At 41.9% G+C, this 23,513-nt stretch overlaps 1 protein-coding gene across 2 annotated transcripts in view; it reads left to right on the forward strand.

Annotated features, from left to right (window-relative positions):
- TEX14 (testis expressed 14, intercellular bridge forming factor) overlaps window positions 1–23,513 on the forward strand; it is a gene marked incomplete at its 5' end in the record, with an annotated part of 94,733 nt that overhangs the window by 63,761 nt on the left and 7,459 nt on the right. The window contains 12 exons of one of the 2 annotated variants that reach the window (XM_080826964.1): window positions 937–1,218; window positions 2,064–2,164; window positions 4,003–4,122; window positions 5,833–5,899; window positions 8,853–8,934; window positions 15,145–15,207; window positions 15,709–15,836; window positions 16,452–16,657; window positions 18,141–18,237; window positions 19,435–19,503; window positions 21,975–22,052; window positions 22,798–22,900. In XM_080826964.1, coding sequence (XP_080683090.1) covers window positions 937–1,218; window positions 2,064–2,164; window positions 4,003–4,122; window positions 5,833–5,899; window positions 8,853–8,934; window positions 15,145–15,207; window positions 15,709–15,836; window positions 16,452–16,657; window positions 18,141–18,237; window positions 19,435–19,503; window positions 21,975–22,052; window positions 22,798–22,900 — 1,396 coding nt within the window. The remainder of the gene's footprint in view (window positions 1–936; window positions 1,219–2,063; window positions 2,165–4,002; window positions 4,123–5,832; window positions 5,900–8,852; window positions 8,935–15,144; window positions 15,208–15,708; window positions 15,837–16,451; window positions 16,658–18,140; window positions 18,238–19,434; window positions 19,504–21,974; window positions 22,053–22,797; window positions 22,901–23,513) is intronic. The other variant, XM_080826965.1, reaches the window with a different exon arrangement.

Raw genomic sequence — 23,513 nt, forward strand, 5'->3', positions numbered from 1 at the left:
ACAAATTGCAGAAAGGAAATGTCTTTCTTTCTTTCTTTCTTTTTCTTTCTTTTCCCCCTCGTCCTCCTCCTCCTTTTGTTTATCACTTACTCAGGAAAGATAAGCTTTTATTAAGATGGGTCTTTTGACATTGTTTAAATGAACATGTTTTGTGTTACTAGTCCAAAGAAAAGAGACTATCAAGCCTGCCACTGTGTATACTGTTCTGTTCAGTGATTTATTTTTTAGGAAAAAACTTTTTTTCATTTCTAGACTTTATAGGAAATATTTCCCTTGTACATATATTGATGCATATTATATAACAAGCGTAGCAAAACAATACGCAGTAGAAATTTAATGTGTAACATTCATTATGAAAGTAAAGAGCATGTAGTGTCACTTTTGCATATCCTGTGGGCGTTTCCTTTTGTATCAGTTTTATAAGCTTGAAAGGATACAGTGTCTATGTTTTTTTAATACTAATGTTAAATGACATTAGCAAAAGTATAGAACATTTGGAATGAAGATATGCTCATGCAGATACACATATAAAATAAAAAACAAACACAGACTCACACATTCTCACATAATATGATCTCTGCCTAGTCTAAAGGAGCTGGACAAACTCTAGAATCCTTTCCATTAGTCTGTAGAGATTGTGAGCCACAGATGTTATTTTCTTATAAAATCTTCACAACAAGTTCTATCTACAAGTTTTCTGCTACCTTCCATTCTAAAATTCAGAAATGTACTGAAATTCTGTCCTTCCTTCTGTTATCAATTCTTTTCTCTCTTCCCCTTCAAGCCCAACAGGGCAAGCTAGGGATGGTGCAGTTCTAAAAAGACAATTATTATGACAATATGAGTTATGAAAGTATTATATAGCTCTTTAAGAAGGAAAAGCTTTTGTCCAGTGTTCACGCTTCTGTTTTAAATGTTGCTTTCCCTTCTCTCCAGTGGAGGTGAAAGAAATGGCAGAGAGAGTGGCTACTGGGCAGTTGGCGGTACCACCTTGGCATCCTCAGAGTAGTGTGACTTTAGAGGATGAGGCTAAAAATGAGCCTGATCTCCTGCTGCAGCCCCTGCTGAGGGACCCTGAGAAAGTGGGCTGGCAGTGCACTGTAGAGTATCCCAGGAAAAATGAGGAGTCAGGAGGAAATGGCAAGTGTGACAAAATGGACAACAGTGACTGTGACAGTAACCAGCATGGCAGACAGCATGGGCCTCGAAGCTTCACCAGTAAGTTCAGTTGGAGGAATTGGGATAGATGAGCTCTATCAAGTTACTCACTCAAAAATAAGTAAGCCTCCTGGCATATTTCCTTTGCTTGGTCTTCTCTCCATTCTCATCTCTCTGGGAACCCTGAACTGCTGGGGAAAGCAAATACCCTACTGATTGCCCTGTCCTACCTGAACGTAAAGAAATCCAAAGATTCATGAGTTTTCCTGTTACTGGAGCAGACCCATTTGCTCAAAGAAAGTTAAATAATCTCTATACAGTGAGCTTGTTCCTGGCTCTAACCTGGCAGGGAAATGAACCTTTCTTACCTGAATACAGTGGTAGAGGGCTGTTCCCTACTGCTATTTCCTTGCCTTGCATTTTAAGCCAGAAAAGCACTGGCTCCCAGAGATTCTGTGCCAGAAGAACCCAGAGACAAATGGCATTGACTGTCATCACTTTATAGATTTATAGGTTAAAACTGAAGGCCATGTAGTTCCACTCTGTAATTTGCTTGCAAGCAGGGGATGGAATATTATTTCTTTGTTGTTTATAAGTCAAAGGAAGATGCATCTAAAATTATCACTTAGGTAGAAAATCTACTTGCCTTGGGCTCTTAGTATTTAGAATCTGTTCCTTTTCAAGCATTGCTCTTGAATGGGTGGGCAAAAGGATTGATGGTACAGGACCATGTGTTGGGGTCAGGCCAAACTAACAGTCTCCACTCTCTGGACTGACCCTGACAAATGGGACGTGGCCACCCTTGGCAGAATAGTCACACATCTTTTCTCTCACACCATTCTTCTCCCTTTCCATGCCATCTAAATATCACTGAATGACTATGGCCCTGGTTCTGTCATCATTAGGTATCAGGCACCTGTCTCCCAGAAAAAATGAGCAGCCAGAGCATAGTGAAGCCTTTCAAGCAAGTTCTGATGCATCTGTGGTCATTGAGAAATCTTACAGCGTAAGTAATATGGCCTGTAGAGCCAGGTTGAACCCAAGGACCTAATAAAGTAGAATTGAGTTGTTAAGTATTAATGCCAATGAAATAATATCTGTAGTAGTTCTTTTTTGTTGGAGTACGCACTCTCATGTCTGTGACATGAATGAGGAAGTCTTTCTTCCCTGCCTGAATACATTTTGAGTCATTTCAACTCAAAACACTGTGTATCTTAGAGTTTGTGCAGAACACAGAAAGTGTCAGAGTCAGGAAGCCCTTGAGCTTCCTGTCTAGTTGGATAGATAATACCAACTCTGGAAGCACAGTGTGAGGTCAGGTATCAAAGCTCATGGCCCAGCAGGTGACTGAGGTCTGATTGGAGTAGCAAGAGTGAGGCCAGGGTTGTGATGACAGTTCCTTCACCTAGAGTGTCCTCTAAGACCCAGAGACAGCTCTCGGTGGAAGGCATGTGTTCATGCCTGACAACTGTCCCTCCATGCATTGAGGCTCCAGCCCTGCAGGGGTTTAACACACCCTTGAGGCATGCGGTTGGGCCACAGTCCAGCCAGGCTAAGGAACCAGAATTTTTTATCATTATGATATAAGGACACAATCACTTAAAGAATATAAACAGCAACTGAAAATGAAATAATATAAAAATACAATTGTGATAACATTTAAGATCTTTCAACGAACATACTATTGTATTTAATCATAGCACACAAACCATTCACAAGGACAATTTAAGACAATTTATTCTTTTTCTCACATGGGCGCTGGAAGGATAGGCCATGTTAAGCACACTGGCTTGGCTGGAAAAACAGGTCTCTCAGGGAGGTGAGGAGGGTATGTGAGGCCAGGCTTATCTGAGAAGTTTCAATTTGATATGAGAAGTAAAGGGAGCAGCTGCCAAGCATGCGGCAAGAAGAAGTGTATGGCAAAAGCAGCATCCAAGGAAATAAATCATAAAACCTCTGCAGAGAGATGACTGAAAGTATGGAGAGGAGCTAGTTACCTGTCCATGTGGGGATCAGGCGCTGAACAGGGAGAAGAGCAGAAAAGGAGGGGTGGAATAGAGATGCTGAAGAAATAACGGGGACTTTTGAATTTTCAAGTTTTATTTTTATTATTGAGTTTGCATCGCTATTTTTTTCAAACGATTTATTTATTTGAGAGAAAGCACGCATGCACAAGCTGACATGAGCAGGGGTAGGGGCAGAGGGAGAGAAAGAATCCTCGAGCAGACTGCCCCCTGAGCTCGGAGCCCAAAGAAGTGGGCTTGATCCCAGGACCTTGAGATTGTGACCTGGGCAAAAATCAAGAGTCAGAGGCTTATCCCACTGAGTCACCCATGTGCCCCTGCATTGCTACTTTTAATATCATGTTCCTTCATTTGCTTTGAAACTGTAGCACCCACAGGACTCCTCAGTTCTTAGTGACCTCAGTCAGCTTCTTCGTCTAGAGAACAAAGTGTCTGTGGCTGGCTGTTCAAGCTCAGGCCCAGCCTGGGTTGTCTAGGAACTTTCTTCTTAGAATTTCAGAGCAGAAATGTCGCCCAACTCCCTCCCCCTCCATTGTGCAGATGAGGACTGTGAGTCTCAGGGCTGTCATTGGCCTCACTTGCTGCAGAGGGTTCACAGTTTATAGTGGGGAAGGAGGGCAGAGGCAGGTGTGCAAGCAGACAGGGAGGGCTGACTCAGGGAGTGTCATCCTGACTGCGGGTTTTTTTTTTTTATCATTTTATCATTTTATCATTATCATTTATCATTTTAGATAACCCCATTATTAACACTGCATCCAGCTATAAAGGATTTGTTTATAATGAACAACAACCTAAAAGTGATTTCCTACATTATTAATAGGATCAGTCCGTGCGATCAACTTGTTCACCAGAATCTTCTGAGGACATAACAGATGAATTTTTAACTCCAGACCATGAATATTTTTATTCCTCGACTGCTCAAGAAAACTTAGCTCTAGAGGTAAAAACCACAGTTTAGGGAAAAGTACTTTTCAGCTTTTTCTATTGCCTTAATCCTTTTAAGTTGTTCTTATTGAGAAAGATAGCTTACACATAAAAGTGTATAATGTTGACTTAGCAGTCTTTTCAAATTTTGAGAAAACATCTGAAAAATAAGATGTTTGAGGTCATATACAGTTTCTCCCAAAACTGTGGTTCCTGCATTTGTACAGCGCTTCGTACTTTTTTTCAAAACGCTTTTCTTCATGTTACCTGATTCACATATTCTTCCTGTGGAGAAGAGAAGAAGGCCTGCTGTTACTCCTCTGTGTGAAGAAGTGGTGATCCGCATATGTGGGGAATTAAGCTTGGCCTGCCAAGCGTCAGTGGCGGGAGAGCCATGATCAGAGGCCAGGACTCAGCATGGTTATGATGCTGGGCAGTGCATGGGGCTTTCTCGGGAACTTGCCCGGGATTGGCAAGCACCTGTTTGTACAGAATATTTTCATTTGTAAAATGAAGCTGTTTGGATTTTCTTATTCATTTGTATAATTTCTGCCTCACCTTCCTACTAACCTACCACCTTTTTGGGGCATTTTACCAATATGGAAGGTGGGGTGGAAGAAAGGGAGGATTGATTGTATGTTTCAAACACAACATTTGACTGACAAGAATTCAGCGATGCAAAAAAACATCATTTCCACTATTCTGTACTTCTGATAACTCTGAGTAATTTTTCATTATTAATGCATCAACTATTCTTGATTTTACTGTGAGCAGATTGGGATGTTAAGAAAATCTTTAATAAAAAACATACAGAGTATATATATACACATATTATGTACATGTGTATACATACATATATACGTGTATGTGTGTACACATACATAAAGTGTAACATGGAGAAAAGTACACAGCTCTTATGTGTGCAGCTCATGGACTTGCACAGACTGAACACATTCATGTAACCAGTACCCAGATCAGGAAGTAGTCCTCCAGAAGACCCCCCAACCCTGGGCCTCCTCCCAGTCACTGCACCCTTTCAAAGGAACCAGTATTCTGACTTCTCACCCCAGAAAGTAATTTTGCAGTCTGCGCTATTTTTCCAAACTTCTTTTTCTTTTCTTTTTTCCTTATTTTATTTATTTATTTATTTATTTATAAATATATATATATATATATTTATATATATATATAAATGAATAAAATATTTTATTCATTTATTTGAGAGAGAGGGAGAGAGAGCGCGCGAGCGGGGCGGGGGGCGGGTGACGGGGAGAGGGAGAAGCAGACTCCCAGTTGAGCACGCTCCCATTACAGGGATTGATATGGGGCGCCATCCCAGGACCTTGGGATCATGACCTAAGCCGAAGGCAGACACTAACAGACTGAGCCCCCTAGGCACCCCCCAACCTTTCTTGGGTTTTCTGATGAAGGTTCTAAGAATCAAAACATCTTTGTTGGAATGTTGGGGAGAGAAGGAGATAATGACATAAGGAAAAGTCACACAATTCCTCCTCACAGTGGGAGGCAGGGGAGGGCTTGTTGAGGAACACAGAGTACAAATGATCCTTAATATCTTTGAAACAGGTTTGTTCTTTTTCTCTTAAAGATGCAGGAAACTTATAAAGATTTTCAAGGTTTAAGAACATCAATAAATTTTCCTACCTTTTGATTAATATCCTTCATTCTCCAGTGACCCTTCTTCCTTTACCCTTTTATTCTTTTGTAGACCTCAAGTCCCATAGAAGAGGACTTTAAAGGAGTACAAGATGCATTTAACCAACTTCCAAGCTCTGGTAATAAGCTCTTAAGGCAGATTCCTTCTCACTTGCCTTCACTTTCTATTAGATGACAGATCTTTAGAGCTGGAACAGTCCTTAGAGATAACCTCCTCCAGGCCTTTGATTTTACAGATGAAGGAACCTAGGGTCATGGATTTCCCTTCATTAGAATGAATCTCTGGCCCCTCACCAGCCTCCTGATAGCCACAGATCATGTTATCTGTACTTCCCCTTGCCTGTGTTTAGTGGTTCCTGTTCCTCCTCCTCCCCCTCCCCTCCCTTTCTTCCCCCTCCCTTTCTGCCCCCTCCCCCTCCCATCTTTCATTAGATTCCTCACCCCTTTAGGGCACACACACGTGCTTGGTTGTCTTCACTGAGCTGACTTGAGGGGTTTGCCCAGGCCATACAACTTGTTATTGACACAACAAAAACTAGAACTTCTCTTCATGTCCTTTTCCACCACAAAAAGCGTTTTCCTTTGCTTGCTTAGCATCTTGGCAAAGAGTTAATAACAGCCAGTAGTGCACAGTCAACATAACATCCTTCCCTTGGGTGGCCTTGAGTTCTGTATAACTCAGCAACTGCTTTCCCTTCCATGGGAAGTTAACCTTGGATCAGCTGCCCGGGTGAGATAAGAGATAAGTGAACCCCTGGTTCTGATACAGACATTTTAAAAATTATGCACTTTCACTCTTTTAGGGTATGTAGCCATCAGTTTTAAAACCAATTACCCACCCCCTGAGCCATGTAGATGTCTGTGGTCATGTCTCAACATTCTGAACCCAGGCATGGTGGGCTTGGGTTCTGAACTTACTCACTCCCTTCCTCCTGCTGCACTGTCTTCTGTCTCTAACCTGATTCATACTCCTGATGAAGTTCTAGAACCTAGGTCAGGTTCGGTGGGGTGAGGTTCGGAGCCGACGGCTAAGAAAGAATTCTTAAGACGTCTCTGGTGCAAAAGGTGGTTTATTAAAGCACGGGGACAGGACCCGTGGGCAGGCAGAGATGCAGCTGCCCCGGGTTGTGAGGGATGGCAGGTTCTGTACCCTGCGGTTGGGGGAAGGTGAGGGAAATGGAGATTTGAACAGAGTTTTCATATGTTAAAGGAGGCCTCCAAGGTGCAGGGATACCGGAGGCTTGATCAATGCTGTCTTTTGGCAAGCCATTAACATCAAGATGGTTGGGAGATTCCTGGTGAAATGTCACAATTCTGCTATCAAGCGTCTTTGTTAGTGAGATTTAGGTATAGAAGAAACTTATCTTCACTTACATTTCCTTCTACCCCAGCCTCCTTCAGTTTTGTTTATGGAGGGGAGGGTGACATTAAGGCTTGAGGAACTGAGTCATTTGCCTCTGGAAATTGTGCTATTGATAATGTAACTTCTTTGTTCATAGATCTCTAGGACATTTGTAAACCAAGGGAGACTCCTGTCTTGCAGGATTGTGAGTTAACTATTTGTTTTGGCAGTCAGGGGTACCTGAGGAATGCCACACACATCACCGAGGGGAGCGGATGGAGAGGGGGTGCAAGGTGCCAGCTTTTGCTTTGTCCTCAGCCAGCCTCCTGCTCCCTCATCACTCCTGTCACAGCCGAGAGCATTTTAAGAAGCAATAAGCTTTGAGATGGACAGTTAAATCCTCGGGATGACATGTGTTAAAAGTCCCCAGACCTGGGTCTGGGGTCATCCATTCTTTTCTGTGGAGCCTCTGTCCATGATCATATTCTGTGTGAGCCTTGCCTGCACGTAGCCATTTCCCTTCTGTTTGGGAGAGGGTTGAGTGGGATAGAGAAGTTATGGGGCAGGTAGGTCAGAAACCCAAGGCTAGTTTGATATAGACATCTGAAGTACATGAAGAAGCCTCTGATTTCCACTCATTTCCTGCTTTTGGCCTTTCTCTCCCCCCTTTTGCACTAGGGCTCTGACATGTATGCCTTCCATACTAGGCAATGCCATGGGTAACAACTGGACCTACGCTGGGTCCCAAGCCCAGTTCTGCCACTTTTTTTTTTTTCTTCCCACTGCATGACCTTGGGCAAGTCATTTCACCCCAGGACCCCACTCTCCTTTTGTATAAAGGAGAGAGACTCTAAAATCTCTTAAGTGTTCCTCCAGCTCTAATTGTGTTTATTAGGCATTCCATTAGGCTTTCCAGTTTTATGCTTTCTAGGTATTTGAACAAGTGTCATGAGAAGAAGAACCCCAATGCTTCTCTACTGTTGGGGTAGAGACCTCCTTGGTACCTGCTAAAGGTGACACTGCTTTGGTGGGCTGCCCCATTGCCCACCACACCACGTGTTCCTAAGGAATGGCAAGGGGATCGTGAACATTTGCCAAGAGGGAAGGCTCTATAAACCAGAGCAGTATAGTGGTGGGAAGGAATATGGTTAGTGGCCCTGTTTGCCCTGAGATCAGCAAAGTATCTTACTGAGAATTGGTGGGGAGTAACTTTGGACACTCGATGTCAGGGAGAACAGAAGAGAGTTGAATTAGTGTTGTCTCACCACCCTGCGCTTTAAGTGGAGCCTGATGGCTGGCCAAGAGGCACAGTTAGCACTCTGGGAATGCCCAGCTAACGGTCTTTTCTGTTTGGAATCTTTAGTGAACAAACAGTTCTTGGTTTCAACGCCCCCTGGTGTCTGTTGACAGGAACCAGGTCAGTTTGCCTTCCTGAAAAGACAAAACATTTGTCTCCAGAAATAACTGAGTGGTTATAACTGAAAGGCCAGTAAATGGCTTGATTGTATTCTGAGTGTCAGAATGTAGTTACCCCCTTGGAGCAAGGAAAATAAACTTTCAGAGCAAAAACCTCTCCTACAGCACTCAGTCCAAACCCAATTAGGAAGTACTTTGTTTATTCAGATTATTTCTTATTCTGGACCACACCAAGGGGAATTCTAGGGAATGAAAGTAACAGTCTGAGTTGGCAAAAATTCAATTAAAAAAATGCATTTACTTTATTCTTTCAGGTGAAGAAAAGTTCCAAATGAGAAAAAAACCTGGAAGGAATGCTGAGATTTTGGCCAGGTCTCAATTCCAACCCATACGAAGGTATGTGCTAGTCTTTCATTCACAGTTTCAGACTCACAGAAGTAATGTTAAGTGGTGATAATACCTATATTTATATAATGCTCGTCCTCAAGTGTTCTAACCACCATGTCAGAAAAATTAGCTCTGGGTACCTTAACTTTCTTGGGATTTGTTCAGCAGGATTGTGAAGGATCGTGAACAGGAGTCATTACCTGTATTCAATGATAATTCAGTGATTATCTCTATTCCTGTATTCAGGAGTCATTATCTGTATTATCTGTATTCAGAAATCTGAGTGGATTTCCCCTCCTGCTCATGCTCTCTCTCAAATAAATAAATAAATAAAGGAAACACATACCTGAATGTTTATAACAACTTTATTTATTTATTTACTTATTTTTGCGACTTTATTTGTAATAACCAAAAACTGGAAACCCAAATGTTGTCCACAAGTAAATGATTCTACAGACTGGTACATCCAATACTATGGAATACACCTCAGCAACAAAAAAGAATGAACTATTGATACATGCAACAATCTGGATAGATGTCTGGAGGGTTGTGCTGGGTGGAAAGAGCAATCCCCCAAAGTTATTTACTATATGACTCCACTTACATAACATTCTCAAAATTATAAAATTATTTGAGTAGTTTCCAGGGAATAAGGTAGAGGCAGGCAGTAGGAGGGAAGTAGACATGCCTATAAAACGGCAGCATGAGGGGCGTCTGGGTGGCTCAGTTAGTTAAGCATCTGCCTTGGGCTTGGGTCATAGAGGGTTCCTTGCTCAGCGGGGAGTCTGCTTCTCCCTCTGCCCCTTCCCCTGCTTATCTTCTCTCTCTCTCTCTCATAAATAAATAAAATCTTAAAGGGCACCATGAGGGATCCCTGTGGTGGTGGAAATGTTCTGTATCTTGACTATATCAATGTTGGTGTCTTGGTTTGACACTATGGATTTGCAAGATGTTACCATTCGGGGTAACATGGGTAAAGTATGTTTCTTTAAACTTCATGTGAATATGCAGTGACCTCAAATGAAAAAGTCTAATTATAAAAACTAATAATAGATGTAAAATGTCTGATACAATAACACTCAATTTATTTTCCCTATCTCTAGGCCTCAACTTTTTTTTTAAATTACCATAAAACGTATCATTTTTTTCAGGGGTACAAGTCTATGATTCATCAGTCTTACATGATATACAGTGCTCACCACAACACATACCCTCCCCAATGTCCATTATGCAGCCACCTCATCCCTTCCAACTCCCTCCACTCCAGCAACCCTCGGTTTATTTCCTAAGATTAAGAGGCTTTATGGTTTGTCTCCCTTTCTGGTTTCATCTTGTTTCGTTTTTCCCTCCCTTCCTCTATGACCTCTGCCTTGTTTCTCAAATTCCGCATTTCATGAGATCATATGATAATTATCTTTCTCTGATTGACTAATTTCACTTAGCATAATACCCTCTAGTTCCATCCATGTTGTTGCAAATGGCAAGATTTCATTTTTTGATGGCTGCATAATAGTCCCATGTGTATGTATATATGTATATACATATATACATACATACATACACACACACACACCACATCTTCTTTATCTAGTCATCTGTCAATGGACATCTGGGCTCTTTCCATCGTTTGGCTATTGTGGACATTGCTGCTGTAAACATTGGGGTGCAGGTGCCCCTTTGGATCCCTCCATTTGTATCTTTGGGATAAATACCCAGTAGTGCAATTACTGGGTCATAGGGTAGTTCCATTTTCAACTTTTTTAGAAACCTCCATACTGTTTTCCAGAGTGGCTGCACCAGCTTGCATTCTCACCAACAGTGTAGGAGGGTTCCCCTTCCTCCACATCCTTGCCAACATCTGTCATTTCCGGACTTGTTTATTTTAGCCATTCTGACTGGTATGAGGTGGTATCTCATTGTAGTTTTTGATTTGTATTTCCCTGATGCCAAGTGATGTTGAGCCTTTTTTCATGTGTCTATTGGCCATCTGGATGTCTTCTTTGCAGAAATGTCTGTTCATATCTTCTTCTGCCCATTTCTTGATTGGATTATTTGTTCCTTGGGTGTTAAGTTTGATAAGTTCTTTGTAGATTTTGGATACTAGCCCTTTATCTGATATGTCATTTGCAAACATCTCCTCTCCTTCTGTCAGTTGTCTTTTGGTTTTGTTGACTATTTCCTTTGCAGTGCAAAAGCTTTTGATCTTGATGAAGTCCCAGTAGTTCATTTTTGCCCTTGCTTCCCTTGCCTTTGGCAATGTGTCTAGGAAAGAGTTGCTGTGGCTGAGGTGGAAGAGGTTGCTGCCTGTGTCCTCCTCAAGGATTTTGATGATTTCTTGTCTCATATTGAGGTCTTTCATCCATTTTGAGTCTATTTTTGTGCATAGTGAAAGGAAATGGTCCAGTTTCGTTTTTCTGCATGTGGCTGTCCAATTTTCCCAACACCATTTGTTGAAGAAACTGTCTTTCTTCCATTGAACATTCTTTCCTGCTTTGTTGAAAATGATTTGCCCGTAAGGTTGAGGGTCCATTTCTGGGCTCTCTACTCTGTTCCATTGATCTATGTGACTGTTGTTGTACTGTCTTGATGATTACAGCTTTGTAATAGAGCTTGAAGTCTCTCTTCTGCCTCATTTATCCTAGCAGTTAGACCCTCCATTTTTTATTGTACCTCATAAATAGCCTTTTTGGTTTTGACTTGGTTAGATTTTATTTCTCCAGAAAAGGATTCTCTAGGGTCTTCTATGCTTTTTTCAAGCCCAGCTAGCATCTTTGTAATCATTATTCTGAACTGTAGCTTTGACGTCTTGCTAATGTCCCCATTGATTAGGTCCCTAGCAGTCAGTACTGCCTTGTTCTATTTTTGAGGTGAGTTTTTCCATTTTGTCATTTTGTGGAGAGAAGAATAGATGAACAAGAACACAAAATGCCAAAGGAGTAACAACAACCCCAGAGAAATATACACTAAACAAATCAGAAGAGACCTGAAACCAGGCGGAAAAGGAAAAAAAGGGAGATAAAAAATGAAGAATATGATCAGGCTGTTGAATAGCACAGAGCCACCGCTAGATTTTGGGTGTATTTTGTCTGTTAGAAGAAACTGCCTCCCAAAATTTTAAAGAAAGAAAAACTTACATATATACAAAAATAAGGTTAAATGGAATATGAGTGTAAAAATGAGAATTTAAAAAAAAGATTTTAAAAAAGGAATTGGTAAGGTGGTTAAAGAAAGAAGAAAAAAAAAAAGAGAAAGAGAGAATGTGATCAGGCAGATGAATAGAACACAGCCATACACTAGATTTTGGGTATATTTTGATCTGTTAGGAGAAGCTGTATCCCAAAATTTTAAAGAAAGAAAGAAAAAAAATATATATATAATAAGGTTAAGTACAATGAAGGGATAGAATATGACTGTAAGAATAAAAATTTAGGGGCACCTGGGTGGCTCAGTGGGTTAAGCCTCTGCCTTCGGCTCAAGTCGTGATCTCAGGGTCCTGGGATCGAGCTCCACATCGGGCTCTCTACTCAGCAGGGAGCCTGCTTCCCCCTCTTTCTCTCTGCCTGTCTCTCTGCCTACTTGTGATCTCTGTCTGTCAAATTAAAAAAATTTTTTTAAAAAGAATAAAAATTTTAAAAGATTTTTTAAAAAGAACTGATAAGGGACGCCTGGGTGGCTCAGTTGGTTGGGCGGCTGCCTTCGGCTCAGGTCATGATCCCAGTGTCCTGGGATCGAGTCCCACATAGAGCTCCTTGCTCAGCAGGGAGCCTGCTTTTCCCTCTGCCTCTGCCTGCCACTCTGTCTGCCTGTGCTCACTCTCTCTGACAAATAAATAAATAAAATCTTTAAAAAAAAAAAAAAAGAACTGATAAGAAGTTGGTTGAAAAAGGAAAGAAGAATAATTCAAAGAAAAGAAAAGAAAAAAATAAAGAAAATTTAAAAAATTTAAGTTGAAAGACTGAAGAATCATGGGGGGAAAAGCCATGAATTCTATGTGCTGTATTCCCCTAGTGCTGAAGTTGTGCAGTTCTCATTGACTGGTGAACTTGGTGCTGGCTGGACATTCTTGTTGATCTTCTGGAGCAGGGGCCTATTGCAGTGATTCTCAAGTGTCTTTGCCTGAGGCGGAATTGCATTGCCCTTGCCAGGGGTCAGGCTGAGTAATCTGCTTGGGTTTGCTCTCAGCAGCTTTTGTTCCCTGAAAGCTTTCCATCCAGCTTTGGAGGCTGAGAATGAATATGGTGGCCTCCCAATCTTTGGCCCCAGAGAAGCTGAGAGTTGGGGCCCCACTCCTCAGTGTGCCCGCAGAGAAAAGCAGTCAATCCCTCCTGTCTCCCTGGTCTTCGGCCATACACCGTGCTCACCCAGCCTGTGACCGAGCATCTCTATCTCTGGCGCATGGCCCCATTTAGAGTCTCCAAACCTATAAGATTCCTGCAGTGTGCTCCTGTGCCATTCCTCCTAGTGGAGAAAGGGGGGTCTCCCCGATCTGCCACTTGTGGCATCCCTGCTCGAAGGGCAGTGGCCTGTCTGTGCTGCGGATCACAGTTTATGGCAACCCCGAGCTAAGAGACCCCTCTTCAGCTCTGTCTTTGCAGCCGGTTTCCCCACTCGGATACTTGGGAGCTCTGCCATACTCGGGTACCCCCCAATCTTTCTGTGACCTTGAGGGTCCTGAAACCACACTGTCCTAGTGAGGGTTCCACCCCCTACTTAGCCACCAGAGAAATGTCCCTCGTGGCTCAGACTTCTAAAAGTTCTGATTTTGTGCTCTGCTGCTCTATCACTTGCCAGTGGCCAGCTGACAAAGACCCTCCACCCCGGTCTATCTTCCCATATATCACCTCAGATTCACTTTTCTGCACATCCCACCTTGCAGAAAATGGTCATTTTTCTGTTCATAGAGTTACCACTATTTTCTTTGTTCTCCAGTTGAATTCGTAGGTGTTGAGAATAGTTTGATAGCAATCTAGCTGAATTCCCAGGACTTGGCAAAATTTAAGTCTCCTACTCCTCTGTTATCTTGGACTCCCTTTCAACTTTTTTATTTATAATAATTATAGTTAGTGTTTCCTAAGCAGCTACCATATACCAGTACTTGGTTTTCTCAAATTTAATTTATGTAACAGCCCTCTGAGGTGTATACTGTTATCTCCATTTTGCGAATAAGGAAAGCAAAGTTAATTTTTTCTAAGGTTATAGTTAGTAAGTAGATGTATTGGTCAGGATAGGCTAGATTATGCTATATAACAAACAACCCCAGAGTTGAGTGCCTCAAAACAGCAAAAATTTGTTTTTTGCTCATGCTCCATGTCCATCATGGATTGACTAGAAGTGGTCTGTGCTACATTACCTTCTATCCAAGAGCCAGGCTGAGGAAGACTCCATCTTTGTATTTCCTTGATTGCTCAGGTAGGAAAAAAGGGAACATGACCTTAAGATTTCTGCCCAAAAGTGATTCCAGTCACTTTCACTTGTATTTCACTGTTTGCAAAAAGTCATGTGGCCACTTATAAAAGGAGGGCAAGAAGTGCTGTCTTACTGTATGCTTAGAAGAGAAACAAATACTCCAGTGAATAGAATTAATAAAGTCACAACTCAGTCCAAAATCTTTGCTCTTTCCTTTGTACCATTGGTTTCATAGGATTATTGCAAAGATTAAAAATATGAAAACATACAGAAGAATTTAGCAATACACAATTGTAGTTTGTACTCAACAGATATTGAAATGGAATCTAGACAGTGGTTAAAGTAGAAACAAGTTAAGTGTGTCTTCAGTATTCTTTTCTGGTCATTTTTTGGCATAAGTCTCTCTTGGCCTCGCCTGATGATCCATGCAGGAGGCTGTCTCACAGTTGGTAAGGCCCCACGGCTGTGCCCTTTGCTCCAGCCTCCATGACCAGCAGATTTCCTATGCTCTCTTGATTTCCTCAGGAACTTACTGTCATATACCATCATTGGCTGGTTTCAGATGGGCTGATGCTTAGAGGGCATTTATTCAACCTCTGGGGATGAAACTGAGGCCCAGAGCAAGGCCCAGACATGCCTGAGAACATATGGCTACTCAGTAGCAGACCCAGGACCAGAAACTACTTTTTATTTCTGAGTTTAGTGCCCTTCCTACTGCTTCTCACAGGGCTGATAAACTGGTCCCCTTGTACCAGGTTGGAGCATTCTGCTGACAGGGAATTCATATAATTTTTCTCACTTTCTCTCTTACAGTTCTGAAGGTGAACAAGAGGAGACATTAAAGGAATCATCAGAGAAGCTGAAAGAGAAAGACATGTAGGGCCACCAAAGGGTTGCCTAAGGATGCTGTGTAAAGTTTGGTTTTAGGGGAATAGTATTTCCTTATTTGTAAGAGAATACTTTCTTCCCATTTTTACATATACATTTAATGTGAGCGTGTTTCTTTCACCAAAAAGCTGTTATGAGGATGTGATCTAAATCAATAGCATCTTATAATCAAGGAAATACATGATAATGATGATGATGTTAATAAGTTTACACTTGAGGTAGATGAAATCTGTTTTCCACATAAATATATTTTCATCTGTGGAAATAGTTTCTTTTTAGCTGCTGAGATATGTGTAAAGTTATTATCTCTTTTTAGGATATTCCCTAATATTCTCTTTCAGATACATAAGATATTCTAAGATAGTCTAATTCTGGCCTACTGCCAAATAAAGATTATTGTCAAGAGCATCCTTAAAAAGTACCCCTTGGGAATATATTGCTTGATTTTTCTAAACATCTCCTAATTACTTTGTGCTTTTAATTTCTTAGATCCCTGACAGACATTCAAGACCTCTCCAGTATCTCCTACGAACAAGGTGGTTCTTTTAAGGAAGTCTCATGCAAAACACCCAGAATAAACCACGCACCTACAAGTGTCAGCACTCCACTCAGCCCAGGTAACCACTGCAGGGAGGAGAAGTGTCTGGGAGAAAAACGGTTTCAGCCCCACTGGCTTTGGGAAGCCAGGCTATGAGAACAGACTGGCAGCTGTTTCCCCACAGTGCAGAGGTGTCTCTTTAGTTCTAGAGCTGGTGGGGATAATCCCATGGGGGCCCACGTAGGCATTGGTGGTGATGGTTATTGAGCAGCTATAGGAAGTTTTTTTTTACTTAGGTGGTAGAGACATGCAAGTGCAAACTGTACTTTGTACTTTAGCACTACTAAATTTAGTGCAAATACATTGGCTTCTCTTGTGTTTGTAACTCAAAACCTATTGTGCTTAAATGTACATAGTTTTGAGTCCTGCAATCTCAACAGCCAGCATCAAATAGCCTTTCTGTGGTGTCCTTAGTCCCAGTATATTTGTGGTTCAAATAATCTCCCTTTATTTTGATGGCCAAGTTTAGAGACTGTCTTTTTTTTTTTTTACTTTGAGGAGTTACATCTCATATCAGCAGTTATTTTAGTTATTAACAATTCAGAGAATCCCTGGAATAGATATAGAGTTTTATGTTTTTGTTTTTAAATAATGCAAAGGACCTGGACAATAATTGCCCTCTTTTCTACAACAGGGTCAAGTTGTTCAGCTGCCAGCCGGTATAAAGACTGCCTTGAAAGTATCACATTTCAGATTAAAACAGGGTCTACCTCGTGCTGGAACAGTCAGGAATCTATTCAAACTTCATCTGATACATTTTCAACAGTTCGAGAGAAAGCAAAGAGCCTAGATTCCTTTCTTACATCCTCCGAAACTGTCCCTTCAAGATTGACTGATCTTGTAAGTATACTGACTCCACTTTCCATACTCATGGAGTCAGCCCAATGGCTTTAGGGATCCAAAGTACTAAGATTTCTCCAAATCCATTTTACAAAGAAAACAAGAAATAAGCTGGATCGTCTCTAGGCCTCCTTGGGGTGTCTCTCTGAGTCTGTATTATAGGATATATCTTGGGTTTTTGTGTCCCCCCCGCCCCCACACCAGAAATAATGTTTGGCAATTTTTTTCTTTCTTCCTTCCTCCCTCCTTCCTTCCTTCCTTTCTTTTTAAAGATTTTATTTACTTATTTTAGAGAGAGAGAGTGAGAGCGCAAGCACACAAGCAGGGAGAGTAGCAGGCAGACGGAGATGCAGTTTCCCTGCTGAGCAGGGAGCCTGACACGGGGCTCAGTCCCAGGACCCTGGGTTCACAACACGAGTTGAAGACAGATGCTTAACTGACTGAGCCACCCAGGTGCCCTGGCAATTTCTTTAAAGAGCCAAACTGCCACAGTTTATGATGCTACTACCTTCACCTGCAGTGTACTTTCTGTCTACACATCTTCTACTCACTTGAGGAGGCTTGGGTTCTCCCTTTGATGCCTCCTCTGCTTGGTTCCCTGAGAGTTTTGATTGATCACCTTCTCTGAGCTCCTGACCAATAGTCTGCAATAAAAACAAATATTTGTGTACTACCTTCTCCTCTCCTCCTCCCCCGCTATCCTTTTCTTTTTCTCTTCTCTCTCCCTCATATTTCATACATATAATCTCTTCAAGAAAACTACAAATTCCTTATTTGGCACTGTTCATCAAAAATCTGTTGACCATTCTATAGGCAGATTGATGTCTTGCTTTGGCCCTCAATTAAAAATCATCTGTTGGGCTCCTGGGTGGCTCAGTGGGTTAAGCCTCTGCCTTCGGCTCAGGGTATGATCTCAGGGTCCTGTAATCGAGTCCTTTTTCGAGCTCTCTGCTCAGCGGGGAGCCTGCTCCCCCCCCTCCCCCCCGCCTGCCTCTCTGCCTACTTGTGATTTCTCTCTGCCAAATAAATAAAATCTTTAAAAAAAATAAAAGTCAACTGTCATCTTCTTTGGGCATTTGACTCACAAAATGTCCACTCTGAAGTAGGGCAATAAAGAACTTTATGCTTCATTCAGCCATCTGTTAATTGGACAGGTTCTAAGTGCAAGATAGCTTGCCAAGTCCTCTTCTAGGCATCCAAATATAAATAAGATAGACATAGTCTCTGCTCTGGAGGAGCTCCCCATCTAGTGAGAAAGGCTGGCGTTATTCAACACAAAGGCAAGTACTGGGCACTGGGGAGGCAAAGAGGGGTGAGAAGGGATTGCAGAGGAGGGGCCTTTAGAATGAGTTTGACTCAATCAACAAAACAAGTGGCTTCTTCCATCAGTGAAACACAGGCTTAATCTTGGAAGTGATTGAACTTCATGGGTCTTTTGAGCTCAATACATGTGTCAATTACCATGTTTATGTCTTACTTATAGAAAAGATTGTCTGCATTTACTGGGGCTGGTTCTTCCAGCATTGCTAAGTCACCTGACATATCGTCCCATGCCACCCAGAGAAGGAGCCTACCAAAAGGTAACCTGTGTTTAATATCAAAATAGAACCAAAAAAAAAAAAATCCAATTTAAGGGAACCTTAGTCTCATCTTTGATGCTACATTAGATTCAAATAGAAATGCTATTTTCCCTCTGATTATAAAAGTAAAACATACTCATTAAACTTAGAGAATTAAAAAGAGCTATAAAAAACCTACCATTTAATTCTACCACCAGTTTTTTAAGTTCTTGTATTATTTTGGTATGTATCTTTTTCATCTTTTTTTTTTTTTAATAAACTCTCTGCCCAGCGTGGGGCTCAAACTGAAGACCCCAAGACGAAGGGTTGCATGCTGTACTGACTGAGCCAGCCAGGCACTCCTCTAATTTCATATTTCTAGAAATATACAAAAATGTATATATTTTTAGCATAGTTGAGATCATAATTGTGTGTCGGCTCTGGCCTTTTTTTTTTTCTTTGATGCTATATTTTGAGGATTTCCCCTTAGTCAGTGGAAGTTACAATAGTCCATTCTATATATGTTACTTAGCCATGCCCTTATGTTGAAGATTTATATTGTTTTCTAATTTTTGCTCTTTGTACAAAAATCTTTATCTGTACCTCTGATACCTTTCTCAGGATAGATTCTTAGGAGATAGTTTTCAAATCAAAAGATATGAGAGTATTAACAGCCCTTGAGGTGTGTTGCCTTTGCTATACTAATTTTAATGTCTTATGTTTTGGCACAGTTCTTGGATTTTGTGAATTATGCTGAAGGGTTTTGGTTAGTGTTACAACTGAGCAGTTAGGGAAAGGCCCAAAGAATGGTTGCTTCTTATCCCTTGGCCTGATAATCTATAGAGAAAGACCTCCCTCTTTATGTTTTGTTCATTTTGAGTGGTCCAGAGCCTCTGTATCCCTCCGGGAGCCCCCAGCCACTTAGTAAGAATTTGTACCTCATGTACCCCAATATCCTTGGGGAGGAAAGGACACGGATCAGGCAGTACTGGGGTGGGTATGGGGCAAAGTAGGAAAGGGTTTGAAGTAAAAGTGGGAGTATATCCATTCACATGTTAGGAGGTCTCAGGTAGGACTGCTAATGTGAAAGTCTGTCTCCGTGCCTTAGTTTTTGTTTTATTGTTGAGAGGTCCTAAGTCCATGTGGAAGATGTGAAAATCCAGTTCAGGGCCAGGAAGGTGTTAAGTCATTTCCCCCTTTATCTTTTTTAAGCACTAGTAGAAGCCATTTCACAGCGTCACATTGATGAGCTACCACCACCATCTCAGGAGCTGCTTGACGAAATTGGTAAGGGATATTCAATACCTAATGTGCTCCGTGGCCTTGTTTGTTATGGTCACTGACCACAGTGTGGTTCTTTGTCTCATGTGTAAGCACTGGTACAAAAGCCTCTCAGAAGGTCTGATAGAATGTACAATTCAGAAAGGAGCAGTTTTCCAATGAAATGGGCCTCGCACTACTACTGAAACCTGGCCAGGATAACTAGCCTGTGTCTGTTGTCATTTTGTTACTTAAAGGACCTATGGTAATGATTCTAAGAGAAATAACAATATTTGAGTGGTTTATTATGATGAAATTCTTTTATTAAAGGAATTTTTCACTTCCTTTTTGAACCAAACCAACCATAATTTGGAGGCGTGATGTCTGGCTACTGAGGCCAAGACATCTTGTACTTTTCAGTTTTGCCATTAGCGGGAGGTATTAAAGGTATCGGGATCACGGATAAGTTACTTTCCTAGTGGTACAAGAACTAGGGTGGAACCAGTCAGAGCTGCCAGAATCTTCCTTAGTTTCTTTTTCTGTACTCACAGGCCCTTCTTACCTCATCACACCTCTCCTCCAATTCCACAGGGTCACAGGGTTGTTGGGTGAAGCTCTTAGGGCTCCCACCCCTACACCCTTTCCTTCTATAGAAATCCCCAGGAGTCTTTGCAAATTCCTTCTCTCTAGTTGCTTTTCTTAGTATAGTAATAGAACTGCTGCTTGTAAGAGTAGAGGTCACCTACACATGTCCAGCTCAGGTAAATTCTCAGTGTCATTTGTTCTTGGTCATGACTTACGGCAGGATTTGTAGGATCCTTTGCAGTTTGACCTTAGCGATACTTTCCCTCTGGATCCTGCTGTCTTCTCTCTCAGTCACCGTATGGACTCCCTCATTTCAGCAGCTGTTAGCAGGCTTCCTCCTGGGCTCCAGCCTCATGGCACAGCTGTACCACAGTATACGCTGCAGAAACCCTCCCTCATTTTATATATGGGAATTACCTGGACCAGGTTTCTAGATGATGTTTGTACTTTGACATGAGTTAGTAATTTCCCAGAAAGACAAAAGCGCAAGGGCACCTGGGTAGTTTCTCCTAATAATGGACACTCCCATGCAATTATTGTATATTATTCTGTTGTTCCACCGCAAGAGAGCTTTGGGAAGTGCCCTGGTGCTGACACCTGTTCTTTTGGAGGACCCACATCCAAAGCTCTAGTCTTCTGACAGGGCCTAAAGGGGAGGATCCTCTTGAACCCTAGGATAAAGATGATCCTTTAAGACCAACAAGAGACTATTTTTAACAAGGATAAAAATGGATTTTTAAATTTCAGATTATTTGAAATGATCAAATGGGGCCCCTTGATGCCCAGGAGCGGCAGGAAGGGCCTACTTCCTGACCTGCAGGAAGAGAGAGCCCTGTGCCTGCACACAATAGGGTTGCATCAGCGAACCCATTGTCCCTGTGTGTGCTGCCTCCCAGCTATCTTCCTGCTTTGCTCTGGGAGCACCTGAAGCATACTGTAAAGCTAGCAAATGCAAAGCAGTATGTGGGGTCTAGCAGACACTTGTCTTGGTCTTGCGGTCAATTCTTTAGGAACTAGAAATTATGGATATTCTGGGGTGCCTGGGTGGCTCAGTGGGTTAAAGCCTCTGCCTTTGGCTCAGGTCATGATCCCAGGGTCCTGCTCAGCAGGGAGCCTGCTTCCCTTCCTCTCTCTCTGCCTGCTTCTCTGCCTACTTACGATCTCTCTGTGTCAAGTAAGTAAATAAAATCTTTTAAAAAAAGAAGAAGAAATTATGGATATTCTTTGTCTTCTGTCTCTTTATAAACTTGGTAAAAATATGAAATATAGGCTACAGAGGTGGGGAAAATTGGAAGTTGCTTTGATGTTATTCCACACTATTTGAGAGAGAATAAAATACAGATTAGGGGCATAGATCTTAGAGCTGGACCATCTAGGTTCAAATCCCAGCTCTGAATCTTACTTTCTATGTGATGCCAGGCAAGGTCCTCAACCTTTCTTTACCTTCATTTCCTCATCTGCTAAACAGGATTGGCAATCACATGATCAGTCTTGTAGGGTTGTGAAGATTGCAAACATTAATCTTGAATGAATGTGTGTAAGTTAAAAACAGTACCTGCCATGTAGGGCTCTGCAAATGTGACCTATCATCGTTACCATTTTTGTTTTTATTTTTACTGTTGGAGGGAATTGAATGACATAGACCAGTGGTTCTCAAACTTTACCAGCTGTCAGAGTAACCTGGAGGGCTTGTAAAATATGATTGATTGGCCCCAACCCCAGAGTTTCTGACTCAGTAGGTCTGGAATGAGGCCTGAGAATTTGCACATCTAACTCAGAGTATGCTGAGTATAACTGAGTGAATATACTGAGGCTGATCCGAGGGCCGCCCTTTGAGAACCACTGCCCTAGAGAATGGTGTGATATGTAAAGGAAGAAGTAAGTTGTCTTCTGCTTTTGTATAATTGTGACAGAGCACTTGAAGAAGCAGCAGGCCTCATCCACAGTGTTGGGGGAGAACACAGCAAGTCATCTAGGCATCACTGCAAAAGGTAAGCCAACTACCCAGGTCCTTTTCATCAGGGCCTTGCTGTAACACTGTCTTTGGCAGCACATTGGTACATCTGGGGTCCTGTGGACCTTGAAGTCAGGGACACTTCCACCTCAGTTGCCACTTTTGTACTGCAAATGATTTCATGTCTCTGAGCCTCAGTCATCCTCATCTGTAAAATGTGGATGATAATTCCTACCTCCTGAGGTATGCACAGTGCCTGCTACATTGTAAGATAGTGAACAAACCTTCCCTTCACAGGACTGCTGGCAGGATGAAATGAGATAACATTATGAAATGCTTGGCATAGATTACAGGGTACTACACTTCCCCACCCAAATTCCTTCCTTGGGGCTTCAACCTAGAAACATCTAACAAGTTAGATCAGGGTAGTCCCCCAGTGTAAATCTGGGCAATTTGTTTCCAGGGTCTCCTGCCTCTTCTTCTATGTGCCCTTTCTTTCTTCTGCTTCCTCTGCTTCCTCCGTCTCTCTTGAGTCTTGGCACAGGTAAAGTTTCCTGTCGCTTCACCTGGCACCAGAGAGCTCCCAAGACCCCAGAAGCAGCTGCTGTGAATGCAGGCGCCCTGCGGACTGCCACCTGGTCTCTGGCTCTCCTGGGAAGAAGTCGTGCAATGCATACTTCAGGGAGCACTGATTAGCCTTAATTTTTTGCACTCCATTTTAAGGCAGACTTTCTCAATTGTTTTTTGATGTTGTTCTAATAAAATCTTTCAACTGTTTTTAGATCAAAGGCACTTAGAAGAACAACAAACTAACAGTGAAAAAAAAGAAGATAGCAGTACGCTTTGGACCAAAGAAACTCAGGATCTAGAAGAGGACACAGAGAGGTAACAGAAAAAGCTGGATTTCTAGTATATGTGCTGCCGAAGCGAGCACAAGGATTTCTGAAAGGATTTAGTATACCATATCAGTTTGCATTAGTTTTCTTCTGATATTGACAAATAAGATGGGAAGAAAAGGTCTTTCTTCATATTGTCCTAATAGCCCCTATTCCTGAAAGTTTTTTGTTTTTAATTACCATTGTGATAAGATAAACATAACAGTTCAGTAGTGTTAAGTATATTCACATTGTTGTGCAACCAGTCTCTTGAACTTATTCGTCTTACAAAACTGAAACTCTGTACTTGTTAAAAACCAACTGCCCATTCCTGCTTTCCTCAATTCCTAGCAACCGCCGTTCTACTTTCTGCTTCTATGAGTTTGACTCCTCCTGATACCTCATAAAGTGAAGTCATTCATTATTTATCTTTCGTAACTGGTTTATTTCACTTAGCATAATATCCTCAGGGTTCATCCATGCAACATGGTCAGAATTTCCTTCTTCTTCTTCTTCTTCTTCTTTAACTATTTTATTTATTTGAGAGAGAGAGAGAGCCACATAAGCAAGGGGGAGCAGCAGAGGGAGGGGGAGATCAGGCTCCCTGATGTGGGGCCCAATCC

Source organism: Martes martes, assembly GCF_963455335.1.
Source record: "Martes martes genome assembly, chromosome: 16".
Classification (NCBI taxonomy): domain Eukaryota; kingdom Metazoa; phylum Chordata; class Mammalia; order Carnivora; family Mustelidae; genus Martes; species Martes martes.